The sequence below is a fragment of the Camellia sinensis genome, chromosome 9 (genome assembly GCF_055761805.1).
Source record: "Camellia sinensis isolate YWXY chromosome 9, ASM5576180v1, whole genome shotgun sequence".
Classification (NCBI taxonomy): domain Eukaryota; kingdom Viridiplantae; phylum Streptophyta; class Magnoliopsida; order Ericales; family Theaceae; genus Camellia; species Camellia sinensis.
Window position 1 is genome coordinate 56,997,270 of NC_138969.1, and position 13,233 is coordinate 57,010,502.

At 33.1% G+C, this 13,233-nt stretch overlaps 2 protein-coding genes across 2 annotated transcripts; one reads left to right on the forward strand and one right to left on the reverse strand.

Annotated features, from left to right (window-relative positions):
* The first annotated feature begins 1,005 nt into the window (after window positions 1-1,005).
* LOC114297893 (transmembrane protein, putative (DUF1218)) lies at window positions 1,006-3,828 on the forward strand. Its single transcript, XM_028242368.2, has 3 exons — window positions 1,006-1,329; window positions 1,753-1,958; window positions 3,316-3,828. Exons 1-3 carry the CDS (start codon window positions 1,231-1,233, stop codon window positions 3,557-3,559), a joined length of 549 nt encoding a protein of 182 aa, XP_028098169.1. The 5' UTR covers window positions 1,006-1,230; the 3' UTR covers window positions 3,560-3,828.
* A 7,338-nt stretch (window positions 3,829-11,166) lies between these two features.
* Window positions 11,167-12,807, reverse strand: LOC114297888 (putative transcription factor At1g61730). Its single transcript, XM_028242366.2, has one exon. It carries the CDS (start codon window positions 12,627-12,629, stop codon window positions 11,493-11,495), a length of 1,137 nt encoding a protein of 378 aa, XP_028098167.2. The 5' UTR covers window positions 12,630-12,807; the 3' UTR covers window positions 11,167-11,492.
* Between the last annotated feature and the right edge of the window lie 426 nt (window positions 12,808-13,233).

Below are 13,233 nucleotides of genomic sequence, written 5' to 3' on the forward strand. Positions count from 1 at the left end.
GTAGGGTGGGGAAGCAGATCTACATCGAGGTAAGGAAGGAGAGAGGAAGCAATAGTCTCATATGGGGGGAAAGAGAAAAGGACCTGCAACGATGAAGGAATGGAGGGAGTGGCAATTGCAGGGTGAGGGTCAGATAGGGCGAAAAAGAAGGGAGGGGAGGGGAGGGGAGATTCAGATCACAAGTGACAGAGGGGGGGACCTAGGGGAGGGTGCTCTAGGCATATGACGTTCTTTCCAACTAAAGATGACAATGTTTTTCGCTTCTGCAATTTAGATGAATACGTTGCACGATCCAAGCCATGAAATGGATAGTTTGATTGGACTAGACCATCCAGTTTATTTGTGAATGGCAGAGAAGCCATTCCTATTTGAACATAGAAGTTCAAGTATAGCCATTATATTTTTTCACTAAAAACTAGAACATGCTTTTAAGTTTTGAACTATTACTCAATCCAAATCATTAGCAATGGCAACATGATTTTATTCATTTCCCTTTTTCTTTCTTACATTCTGCTTTTTGAAAATTAAAATTGTACCCATAGAGAGAGAGAGAGAGAGAGATTGAACTCTCTTTTTTTCTTTATTTATTTGTTTTTATTTTTTATTTTTTGTACATCGAAAGAACATCAAATAGTGATTGGCATCCTATCATGAGACTCAAATCCATACTAAAGGTATGGAAAAGGGTTGCCTCAGCCACCCATAGTCTCAATTTCGTTCTTTTTTATAATAGAAGAATCAACCATAATTATTGCAAAAGAGAAACATCACAAAGACTCTCAATGCATGAACTAAATAGAAAATACAAGTACATACTCAAATTTATGATCTTTGGAATATTAACATGTTGAAGGAATATCTCAAACAGTAAGCTTTCCATACATCCAAGTCATTGAAGCAATGCCACACCCCTTGCTAGTTGTTGTTGATACCCTTCTTTCCTTGTTTCCTATGAAAGGAACCAAAATCTGCAAAGCAAAGCAGAAGAAAAAGAAGAGTAAAGAAACCTTGGAACAAAAGAAGCCTTTCCTCCATTAAACACAGCTAATAATGTATCTTTCTCATATGTAACTTTAATCTGCATGCACTCTTCTCCTTTATTCAGATTCACCTCTCCATACTTGACTCAAATAGAGAGAGAGAGAGAGTTCTTAGCTATAAGAATTCTCCCATCTCTTCCTGTTTCTTCACAACCACCTGATCTTTGAGAGTTATATCAAAATTGCTAAAATGGCAAAGTACATTGGCCCAATTGTTTGCCTCCTGATCATGATCATGGACGTCGTGGCGGGCATACTTGGCATTGAAGCTGAGATAGCTCAGAACAAGGTATGTTGGCAAACGGAAACTCATAATCCTGTAGTTTTAGTTGTATCAATTTTGTCCTTTAATTCTTCACATTGTGTCAATTTAGTCTAATTGATAACATCCGTTAAAAAATAGGATAGAAAATAAGGGCAGAATAGTCCATTCAAAAGGGAATGAATCATGTCACATTTGATGAAAATCTCTCAATCACTTTAAAAAGAGTATATAAAATATTTTATAATTTCATTTCAACTCAAATTTTAAAGAGACATAATCATTGTCAGTTGGATTAAATTCGTAGAATGTGAAAAATTAAAGATACAATTGGTGTAGTTAAAACTATAGGGACCAAAATAATAGAAGAGACAAATTACAGGGACTATGAGTGTAATTTGCGAATGAAAATATGTAACGTAAGTAAATGGTTTGATGTTGGGCATGCAGGTGAAGCATTTGAGGGTGTGGATATTTGAGTGCAGAGATCCAAGCTATCAAGCATTCAAGCTAGGGTTAGCTGCAGCAGTACTTTTGGCCCTAGCCCACACCATTGCTAACTTGCTAGGTGGGTGCGTCTGCATTTGGTCCAAGGAAGAGCTTCACAATGCATCTGCCAACAAGCAATTAGCAGCTGCCTCCCTCATTTTGTCATGGTACGTTTATTCAAATACTAAGAAAAATAATATTTGTCATCTATGAAATTTTCAAAACAAAAAAAAAAAAAAAAAATTCTCTCTTGAATCAAATAACAAACATTATTTGTGCGTGCATATAGGATTCTTGAGCCAGTATGAATTGGGGGACCCCAATCCCATTTGTTCCTACTTAGTGAACATTGCCCTTACAATTGCAGTTGTGCTATAAATATAGAAGATTTTTACAGAATGTGACATAGATATGAGTTAAAAGGGTGGTTCCACATATGGTTCTTTTGTTTCACATTTGTGCCTCATTCTGTAAAAATCTTACGTGCACTTGGATTTATTGATGCAATTGACATGTCCTCAATTAGCTTTATAACATACAATTTCCAACATGACAAATGATTTGTAACTCCAACACTAATAAGCAAGAATGCACTCCAACAACACTCTCCACTCCTAAAATTGATTTATCTTGTCTCCAAACTCTCCAAATGTAACTAGTGCATAGAGGATGAACCAAAATACCCGCATACTGCCTATCTTGTTAGAACTCTATTTTGTGATAAGGTTAGGCAAAATGCCTAAAATGCTCTAAATGCCTCCCCTAGTGGAGATGCTCTACAAAAACTTAATTCTTATTAATATGTAATGAGATTATGGAGTAAAAGAAAAGGGGAAGAAGAAGTGCAACATAATGAAGAAAAGAAAATTTTAAAGATTATTTATATGATAAGATATTAATAAAAATAGGTCATTTCTTTTCTTTCATTTTTTCTTTTTTAAATAAAGGTATATCTCTATAATAATACATATAATTAGAGTAGAGCAAGAAGAAGTGGGTTTACCCTTCTCCCACCTCCACCCCAAATTAATCAAGTTTTCTACTTCCACATCAAACCCAATTACCCTATTAAAATTTTAAAATAAAATAAAGCAATTACATTCCATTATGGTGGGGCAACCGCCGGGCCAAGGGTTATGGGATCAACATATTTATTTTTTTTGAATATGGTGAATTTTATATGTAAACATTATGTTTACGAAAATAACTTGGACCCCCAGTGGGGGTGACCCTAGCACCCCCACTGTTTTTTGATTGGCTCAAAATTTTTTATTTTATTTTTCCTGTCTTGCTCTCACAACCTCCCACGCGGGGACGATTGGTTCAAAATTTTTTTTTTTTTTTTTCCTGTCTTGCTCTCACAGCCCTCCACGTGGAGACGGGGTGTTGAGGGTCCCCAGCATTATTGATATGTTTATTGTTTGGATTCGGATAGGACTTAAAATCCATGTATAGCATCCCTCTAAACATAACAATTCATGAAAGATTGTATTCTCACACTGGCTTTTTTGTGATGAAATATAGGATTATATTGGTAGTTGGATTCTCATTGCTGATAATAGGGGCAATGGCAAACTCAAAATCAAGAAAATCATGTGGGATATCACACCATCGTTTTCTGTCGATAGGAGGGATCTTGTGCTTCATCCATGGCCTGTTCTCTGTTTCCTATTATGTTTCAGCCATTGCCACTGTTCAAGATCAACATAAGATGAATCCTCATCATCCTCATCCTCATCCTCACTCACAAGGAGGAGGCCATGCTTGATTCTCTCTCTCTCTCTCTCTCTCTCTCTCTCATCGCTTCTTTTTTTGCTTTCCATCTCTCTAATTCAAACACCAATATATGCATGTGATAGTTTGTATTCTTTTTTCCTACCCAGGAATTTGTATCTGTTGTTCTTTCATTTATTTATTTTTATGCACCAATGTAACAAAAACCTGTATGATGATTGTTTGAGACTTGTTTTATTAGCATCTTGTTGCAAGTTAAACTTTCGGAAAATACTATGACACTCCCCCTTAAAAATTGTGTCCCGTATTCTAGTTACAAAAATGTGATGAACCATGAAAATGCATCTTAAATTTTATCTTGAAAGTGAATGTGTAGTGTAGATTTAAAGTTAGTCAGATATATGCCTACACCCACAACGATTGTAAACTATTGATTCTTTTTTCTCAGTAATTTTCTAAATAAATTTTCTAAGTTTATAGTATTGCTGATTCTAGTTATGAAACAATATGGTCTTATTTATAAATAATGTAGTATTTAATTGAGATTTTGTTCTTATCAAATTTGTAGTGAACTCGGTCGGTTATGAAACTTTATGGTGGTGGATTATGAGTCAAAGTGAACTTGATTATATATGGGATTTATGGTGTTTATTTTTATTTTTTTGTTTTTTGTCATGAACCACATTGGTCTTAATCATGAGATTTTATGATTTTTAATTATGACCCAAACTGGTTTGATCATGAAATTTTCTGACTTTTTATTAGAAACTGAAATGGTCTTAACTTCCTTTAGGAAATTTTATCATGAAATTTTATAGTAATTTGGTTATAACTTTAGGAACAAATTATTTAAATAATTTTTTAATTAAAATATGAGATAAAAAATATTATATTTAAGATGATATTTTAACTTTTTATAAAAAAAAAATATATATATATATGTAAGAAATTTTAAAAAACAAATTAATTTTTTAATATAATTTATTCACTTTTTAATTTTTTTAATAATTTTTAAACGTTTAAACTAAAATCAAGAGCTACTAAACAAGATCATGATTATGATTCAAATTTACTAGTTTTGAGTAAGCGTGGCTATATACAAAAGAGTTTAATAACACTTCAAGAAATTTTAAAGTGATTTATAAATATAAAATTTATATAAAAAAACACATTTAAAATTACGTGTTAATAATATTTATGAAATTATAAAAACAGATGTTTTGAGTGAAATAAAAAAAAATTCTATATAAAAACTATGTACAAAATATTCCGTGCGTATAAAATTACTTTTTGATTATTGAACCAACTGTTTGTTTGAGGGGAAATTCTATGATATAATTTTTTTTAAAAGTGTATTGTATAACTAAATCACTTTTAATTATAATAAGAAGCACCACAATGGATCATAAAAATGTCATTTCAGACATAACTAAAATAATAATCACAATATGTTATAATCAATGTCACAATATATTGTAAAAAAATAAAATAAATAAATAAACTTGAGTTTGACAATATCATAACTACACATTACTTAACTCATAACTAGGTGTATTATAAAATTTCCCTAAAATAGAGTGAAAATGTGTTTCTTAAACTTTTTTACTAGAATCAAAGTGAAACAGATTAACGTTGTGCACGGTCTAAAATCTTCGAGGTCTTTAAGCTAAATATCAAAAGGTTTTATCTTACTAATCTTTTGAAAAATTAGGGCTTAGAGAAATAAGATTTTATTTATTTTTTAAAATTTTCTAGAAGACCTTAGACGATATGCTAAGTGATCTAATAATTAGGTCACCCTAAGCATATTTTTATCAGAGGCACTACAAACCCAGTCTTTTTATCCAGAATTACCGATTAATAATTTAGATTTAGTCTACGCATAAATTCACCCAAGACCAATTAATTTCCACCACCCAATTACACACTAGACAAATTTTGGGTTAATTTTTTCCGCGCAATTAGACTTACTCTTACTGTATTTTTATACAAACGGTTATCTGATGATTTCAGAAACTAACTGGAACATTCTTAATAGCCCAAATGATATCCAAAGAGAGTGGGGAAAAAGAACAGCTCAGCTAGTAATACTACCCAACCAAATTTAAGTTCGCCATCTCATCAACCAAACAATGCATTAGAGCTTATACTTTCCAAACAAATTTAAGAAAATAAATAAATACATTGTAAACTCTATCAAACATCAGTCAAACTGTTATTTCAATTTCATATCATAAGGAAAAGTTAATCAAAACAACTCTTAAACCAGCCCACAACGAAAACTGACATTGTTAACTACACTCCCACAAACAAAGATTCAACTTCTCCATATAAATAAGATATTTCTCTTCATTTTCCATCACAAAATTGAATTAGGAAATATAAATTTCCATAAACAAAGACTGACCAGAACAAAATTTATATCATGCCATATACATGAAAACTAACACACTACTAGAAAAAAGTAATTCATTAGTCGCAAATACACTTGATGAGTACATATATTAAAAAACAAAATTTAAAATATGATCACAAGACAGTCACTACTAACCAAGAGCATTTAGAGACAAGTTGTATTATATCATTTCATTTGTCAACCTCAACTCAAGGCCAACCCAAAGCAGAAACATAATATGCTTTGTCCACAACCAAAATGCACCATCTAAGGAAAGGAAACCAGTTCAACCGGAGTGTAAGAAAAAAAACACAAAAAAATTAAGCCTGATTTGCATGCTCCACCAACCATTAGCCATGCTGCACGAACTCTTTTAAATTTGTGAAGTGTATGTGTTAGACATTTGACAATAGGGTAATAAGGGTAAGAGAAGTGTATTTGATATGTCTTGTTGGAGATGCACCCAATGTATAAGTAGTTTACTCGGAGGCAGCGCTAGGATTCAAATATGTGGGGGGGGGGGGGGGGGGGGGGGGTTGCAAAAGCAAAGCATTGGGTAAGTCCAAGCGGTTGGTCACAAGTTTAAACGACTTAAATAATAACTAAAATATATAAATTACTATTAAAGAAAAGCTAACAGAAAATGAGAACACTCTAAATGTGTTCGAACATGTTGAATTTCAACGATTCACTATTAGAAAATGTAATCAGAATTAATATAACAAAATTCACCTAACACAAGAATTACATATCGCAATGTGTACACACATTTTTTAAGTTATCTCATACTAATGAGAGAATGGAGGGCAAATAGTTTAGTGAAGGGAAAAACTATGGCACACACTCCTAAGATGTGTATACCATATGCCCTTTAGAAACTACAAAACAATGACACATCATAAAACTACAATAGTTTATAACTTTTCTCACCATAATAGCTCGAAACAATTTAATACTTATAACATAATCACAATGGTTGATAACTAAGATTTTTCTTGTGGTGATCCTCTTCGTAATATAATCATGGAACGTAACTAACACCACAAAAATTCATTACCTTTTTATGGTTAGAGAATGTGTATTGCCTTTCCCATAAATAAAGATGGGAAGACTAAAAAGGGAAAAAAAGAAAACACGAGAAACAAATTGAGTAAAATAAAGAAACTAAATGAAGGAAAGAGAAATAATTAATTATTTTAAGGGGGAAACAAATTTGAAGGCCCATGTGTAATTTGAATATGGTATATGAGTATAATTCAAATATGGAAAATACAATTAAATTACACAAACTTCATATATGCTATACAAATATAGAAGGCTGCTTGAGATTGATTATCAGATTAGTATTGTCCTCTATAAAAATTATGAAAATTACCCCACCCATGTCAGCAAATATGAAAATTACAAAAATATCCCTAACCTAAAAATATTAGAAAACATAAAAATAATTATAAATAAAACTCCAATAATAGAAACATGATTATGTATGGTTCCTATCGGTTTCTCCTTAAAATCATGACAATTTCCAAATATCGCCATTTCTTTGAATTTATTCTTCCTTGAATGTCTTAAACTCTGCATCATTGCACTTTTCTATCCTATGCATTGATATATCTTAATGGAAAGGGAAACAAGAAAGCATAGATATTCAATTCTATTCTATGCATTGATGATATCTTCATTTCCTCATGTTCCTATTTGAAATTAATTATCAGATTAGTGTTGCCCATTTTGCATTAACTAAATATACACGAGTTATGACTTTTTGAGACATAATGGTAAACAAATGCATAAGATTTGAAAGGCAATTTAGAAACATGGCCCATGCATAAGTGGGAGGTGATGCGTTTGGGTGTAAGATTTGGTTGGCAATGGTGTTGATTAAGTTTTTGTGAGACATCTCTTGTGAGATTGATGCATACCATTTGGAATGAGAACGGATTCATTCTTGCTTAAATGGGAATTATATGCCTTCCTCCTGCCCATGCCCCTACTCTCTCTTCTTCATCTTCTTGTTTGCCCTCATATTTTCTTTCTTTTATGTGGTTATATATTAGCATATCTAATCTTGGTGACTGCCCAATATACATAATTATACATATGATTTCATAGATATTAGTGGCCACTGTTAGGTTTTAGAATTGATTACTTACATATATAGTGATATCAATTGATGGCAAGAAACTTGATGTCATGCAATTATTGAAGTATTGGTCGCTGTCCTTCTTTCTTGATTGAAACTATAACTTTTTACACACAGATTTGGGAATTAGTAAAGCCGGGGTTGTTTGGGATGATTTAAATGAGTGCACTTTTTGACTTTTTATGAAATATGGGTTGGGTTTGAAGTGATATGTTAGAGAGGTGATGTGACTTAAATAGGATAGTGACTTTTTGACATTTTGGTTTTTTCCAAACATGCCAAACCAGCCCTTAAATCCATTTTTCTTTTAATTGTGAATGGGATATAAAGACTTCAATTTCTCAAGTAGTATGAAGTCATTGTGTGCTCAGATCTTCTTTTGATTCTTTACTACATCGTTTTCGCGCTAAGAGTTGCTATTTCTAACTAAAGACCTTGAGGTTCAGATTCAAGTAAATTTAAGATGGGAAATTGGTGCATTATGGACTATAGTGGACAGCCTTGATTGAGCTACATGAACACCTCCAGCCATGATTTTTTTTTTTTTTTAAGAGGAAGCAGCCAGGGAATGATTGTTGTGGTTCATAACTTGACAAAAAGAAAGAAAATTATTTATTAAATATATAATATAGATTCTTTTTTTTTTAAAGAAAATGTTTAATTGACTGTGAATGATACTGGTGGCTGACAATGTGATATTTATTTGGTTGTGATTTTTTCAATATTTAAGTTGTATCGTTAAATACCCTCTTCATCATGTTGGGATTATTCTTGATTGTGCAACAGATGCTCTTGTACCTCTAAATTCTGTAATAACCTCTCAGTCCATTAAAGACTTGCAACCTTCTTGAATTGAAATTTGTATGAATGTTCTTGGATAGATCTTTTAAATTGAATACTAATTGTTTGTAATCCATTGGATTGATTGATGCTCCTTGAATTTGAATGAGAATTTATGGAGCTTTGATATGGGTGGGTCTGCATCTGCCAAATTTTTATGCTTTGCTAAAAAATAATAATAAAAAAGCTACAATGGTGTTTCTTAAAATGACACTATAATGTCAACATAGTGTTATTTGACTTTATTTAGCAGCGTTTAGTAAAACGCCTCCTATAGATTTTTTACCAGCATTTTAAAATTGCGTATAGTTACAGCGACGGCTGTGTCACTGGCGTTTGGGGTTAAAACTTCACTATAACTTTTCATGGCAATTTTTGCTATACAAGGCATCTTTTAAATGCAAATAATGGCCAAATTTCCTACAGGGTGTGTTTGATTCAAGGGATTATGGGGAGATTATTTACTGTTCGGATTGCTTATCCAATGAAGGGGGATGTCCATCGTTTGGTGCAATTTTAGTCCATCGAACATTGAGTCTGGCCGAACTCCATGTCTCTCATATGAGGGACTAAACAATCTTGGGGGGTGGGATTATTTCCATAGGATTAGTATCAGTATCCCATGGGACTAATGTATGAAATGTCTATTTTACCCTCATGCTATTACTTAGTAAACAATTGAAAAATGGTAAAATAATTTTTTGAACATTTATAAATTATTTTTTTAGTATTGTTAATTTAAAATTATATATTAAATAAAAAATAAAAAATATAAATTTAATTTAATTTAATTAAAAATAATAAATTAAAAATTATGGCTTTATAAATTAAATTTTTTTAGTGTTGTTAAAAAATTAAAATTTTATATTAAATAAAATAATTTTTGTAGTGTTGTTAATTGAAAATTATATATTAAACAAAATAAATAAATTATAAATTAAATTTAATTAAAAATAATATATTAAAAATTATGGCCTTGTAAATTAAAATTTTTTAGTGTTGTTAAATTATAGATTACAAATTTAAAATTGTATATTAAATAAAAAAATATAAATTATAAATTACAAGGGTAAAGCAGTCTTTTGAATATTTATCATTATCTAATTCGTCCAACCAAACATTAGATTCACTAAAAATAGTCATTTTCAGACATCTAATTCTATGAGAAAACAAACACGGGATACCCATCCAATCTAACTAAATAATTCAGGAATTCATATTCTCAGGATTCTAATCCCCTTATCCAATCCGTCCAATCAAACACATGCGTAATGTTTTGTTCTAGTCTAGAGTCGAGACTCCATTCCATGGAGTCATGGACCATATGCAATCACGCCTCTTTCAAACCTAAGCCAGGTGAGAAGCGGTGCAAGGCCCTACCAGTGGGCTATCCCCATGTTATCTTGTCTACCCTTCTTGTTCTTGGATGAACTTAAATTTAAATAATTATCTCTAAACCTCTGTGCATTAAATATCTTCCAGCACACCACAAGTCTATCTTAGAAACCCTTTTTTCTAATTTCATCCTAATCAGTTCTGCTAATCTTCACAAAACAGAGTTTATTACTCATTATATCTTCCTACCAAACATCTTTCATACATGAAGAATGGAAGTACTGTAACTAAATTACCTTTTAAAATTGGCCCTTATCCTCATAGCTCTTCAACCATGAAGAACACTCCAGGAAGCAGTTCTCCATTTATCGATAGTCCATACTACCCTAATTCTATAGAAATACCCTCCATTATTGCCCTCATTTACACAAGAATATCAAAAAATCAGAAGTCGCTGTTAGAATCACTCATCCTACAAATAAATTAATCCTTCCTTATTTCCATTCTTAACATTACTAAATATGCATTCTTAGCTGCCTTGCTAAACATAGACTAAAAACTCACACTTGATTCCAACAGTACAGTACTTGTTCGTCTTACCACTCCACCGTACATGTCATCGGTCATCTTCATTCAATCATTTTCTCCTGCATTTTCATCTCATAAACATGCAAAAGAAGAGGAATAACAAACAGACCAGCATACTTAAACTAAGATGACAGGCAGCAAACGTACACTTCAAATAGAAGGCATATTCAGGTTTAATATCCTACAAATAAAATCTACAAAGAAGTCATGAAAAGGGAACCAACGCCCTCACAGAATTCGACAAACCTGATAACTTAAATTTCTCAAACAAAGTGACAATAGCAACACTTCTACATCAAACTAAGCAAACAACAGCAGCAAAGAAAGAAACAACAGGATATACAGAGAGCAAATACTACAATTCTAATAGTCTATAACAGAAAATCAATCCAAACAAACAACTTCAAAGGCACTAAACGAAAGGGTTCATGCATGGCAATGAGAGTATACTCCCATTGCAGCTGAGCATATTGTTATCTACAAAACATAAATACCACAAATCCATAAACAGTTAAACATGAAACACTAACATAAACAAAAACACAACAATTAACCAAACACCCTAGTCTTCTGTATCAACCAAAGCTATAATTTACCTTCCTAGAACCCTAATGATCTCATAGTGCTTCCAATACCAGTTTCGTCTGCTCACAACTCAACTCCGTCCTAATGATCTGATGACTTTATTGCTTCCAATACCACTTTTGTCTGCTCGCAAATCAACTGCGTTCGCTTCAAAAAGAGCTCGACTTCCTCAACCGCGAGCTTCTTCCACTTCTCCTCCAATTCTAACTTCTTAGGACCGCTAATCAGATGGAACCCATCCTTTAGAATCCCACCCTCCAAACTTGACTGCCCAATGCTACTATTAAACCCAATTGACCGCAACACCCCTGCACTTGGCTCAACCTGCATCTTTGTTTCTTCCTTCCCACTATCAACCTTTGGTGAAGCTGCAATAGCTCTTTGACTCTGATTCTTCCTTGTTTTCCCATTAACCTTTGGACTATCAACACCTACAGAATTAGCTCCACCAAACCATATCTTTTTTGACAATTCATACGCTTTTTGCTCATGAGCCTTTGAAAAAGTCCGATCCTCGCCCATTTTACTCTTGCTAGCATTGTTCTCATACTTCTTCTTCAACCTCCTCACTTTTTCAGACAATTGGGTCTTGCTAACATCAATGTGCAGCGATTTCTTGATGAAATCATAAAAAGCATTCATATCAGCGAGTGGATCAGACCCATTTTTCGCAGTATATTCAATCATACCTTTCAAAATCACAATCTCATCCTCTTCACTCCACAGCCTCTGAAACAATTGCTTCTTCGTATCATCACCAGTCTTCTTGGTCGAGTCCTCTTGAACAACCACATCAGAATCCACCGCTTTCTTCCTCGCCCTCTTCGATTCCTGATTGCTGTTGTTCTCGCTCGGCGCAGGCCTTTTCGCTGGAGACTTCGCCGGACCAGGCTTGGATCTAGGTTTCTTAGTAGCTTTGGGTGGATCTTCTTCCATGGGTTTCGAAGCAAGAGGCTTGATGCGAGGATTGGTGGGAGGGGGGTCCGATTCAGAGTCCGATTCGGAGCCTGAATCGTCTTCAGATGAAGATTGCGGTTTTGGTGTTGAGGTCTGAGCGATCACTGGTTTCTTCAGAGAGGATAGGGGTTTTTTTGATGAAGTGTTCTTGAGTTGGTTTTGTTCAGATTCAGAGTCTTCTTGATCTTCGTTCTCTTCTGATGAAGCTTCTTCTTCTTCCTCAGAAGATTGTTCTGGTTCGGGTCGACCGTTGTTTGCCATTCTTGTAGAGAGAGCAGGAGAAGATTGGTGAGAGCTAGGGTTTGAACAGTATCAAAGTAGATAGAGAGAGAGAGAGAGAGAGAGAGAGGAGTTTTCAACCTTTTGACAACGATGCTTCGCACGCGTCTCTCCCTCGGGTTGTTTACGTTCATTGAGAATTTGAAAAGGTATGAAAGTGTAAAATGAAAATAAAATATATTTATATTTTATTTTATTTTATATACTTTGTCCCTTCTCCTTTCAAATCTATTATTTATTTAATATATTTTTTAATTTTTTATAATAAAATAATATTTTTATTAAATAAATACAGCTATTTAAATCATTCCCAACAGCTCAATCTTTTTTCAACTCTTTTAAAATAAATAAAGGGCAAATTACATATACACCCCTCCAGGTTTGACAAAATTACAGATACCCCCTGAGGTTTCGGAAATTACATCCCGCCCCCTGAGGTTTGTATTTTCATAACAATTTACCCCCTGAGGTTTATATTTTATAACAAATTACCCCCTAATTTCTTATGCAAATATAGCATTCAGGGGGGAATTCGTAATTTCTCAAACCTCAGGGGGGTATCTGTAATTTTGTCAAACCTGGAGGG

What these genes read in the sequence shown, in the direction of transcription:
- LOC114297893 (XM_028242368.2), top strand. Translation starts at nt 1,231, where the DNA reads ATGGCAAAGTACATTGGCCCAATTGTTTGCCTCCTGATCATGATCATG. An exon ending in CTGAGATAGCTCAGAACAAG is followed by an intron (nt 1,330 to 1,752) that starts GTATGTTGGCAA and finishes TTGGGCATGCAG; the next exon opens with GTGAAGCATTTGAGGGTGTG. An exon ending in GCCTCCCTCATTTTGTCATG is followed by an intron (nt 1,959 to 3,315) that starts GTACGTTTATTC and finishes GATGAAATATAG; the next exon opens with GATTATATTGGTAGTTGGAT.
- LOC114297888 (XM_028242366.2), bottom strand. Translation starts at nt 12,629, where the DNA reads ATGGCAAACAACGGTCGACCCGAACCAGAACAATCTTCTGAGGAAGAA.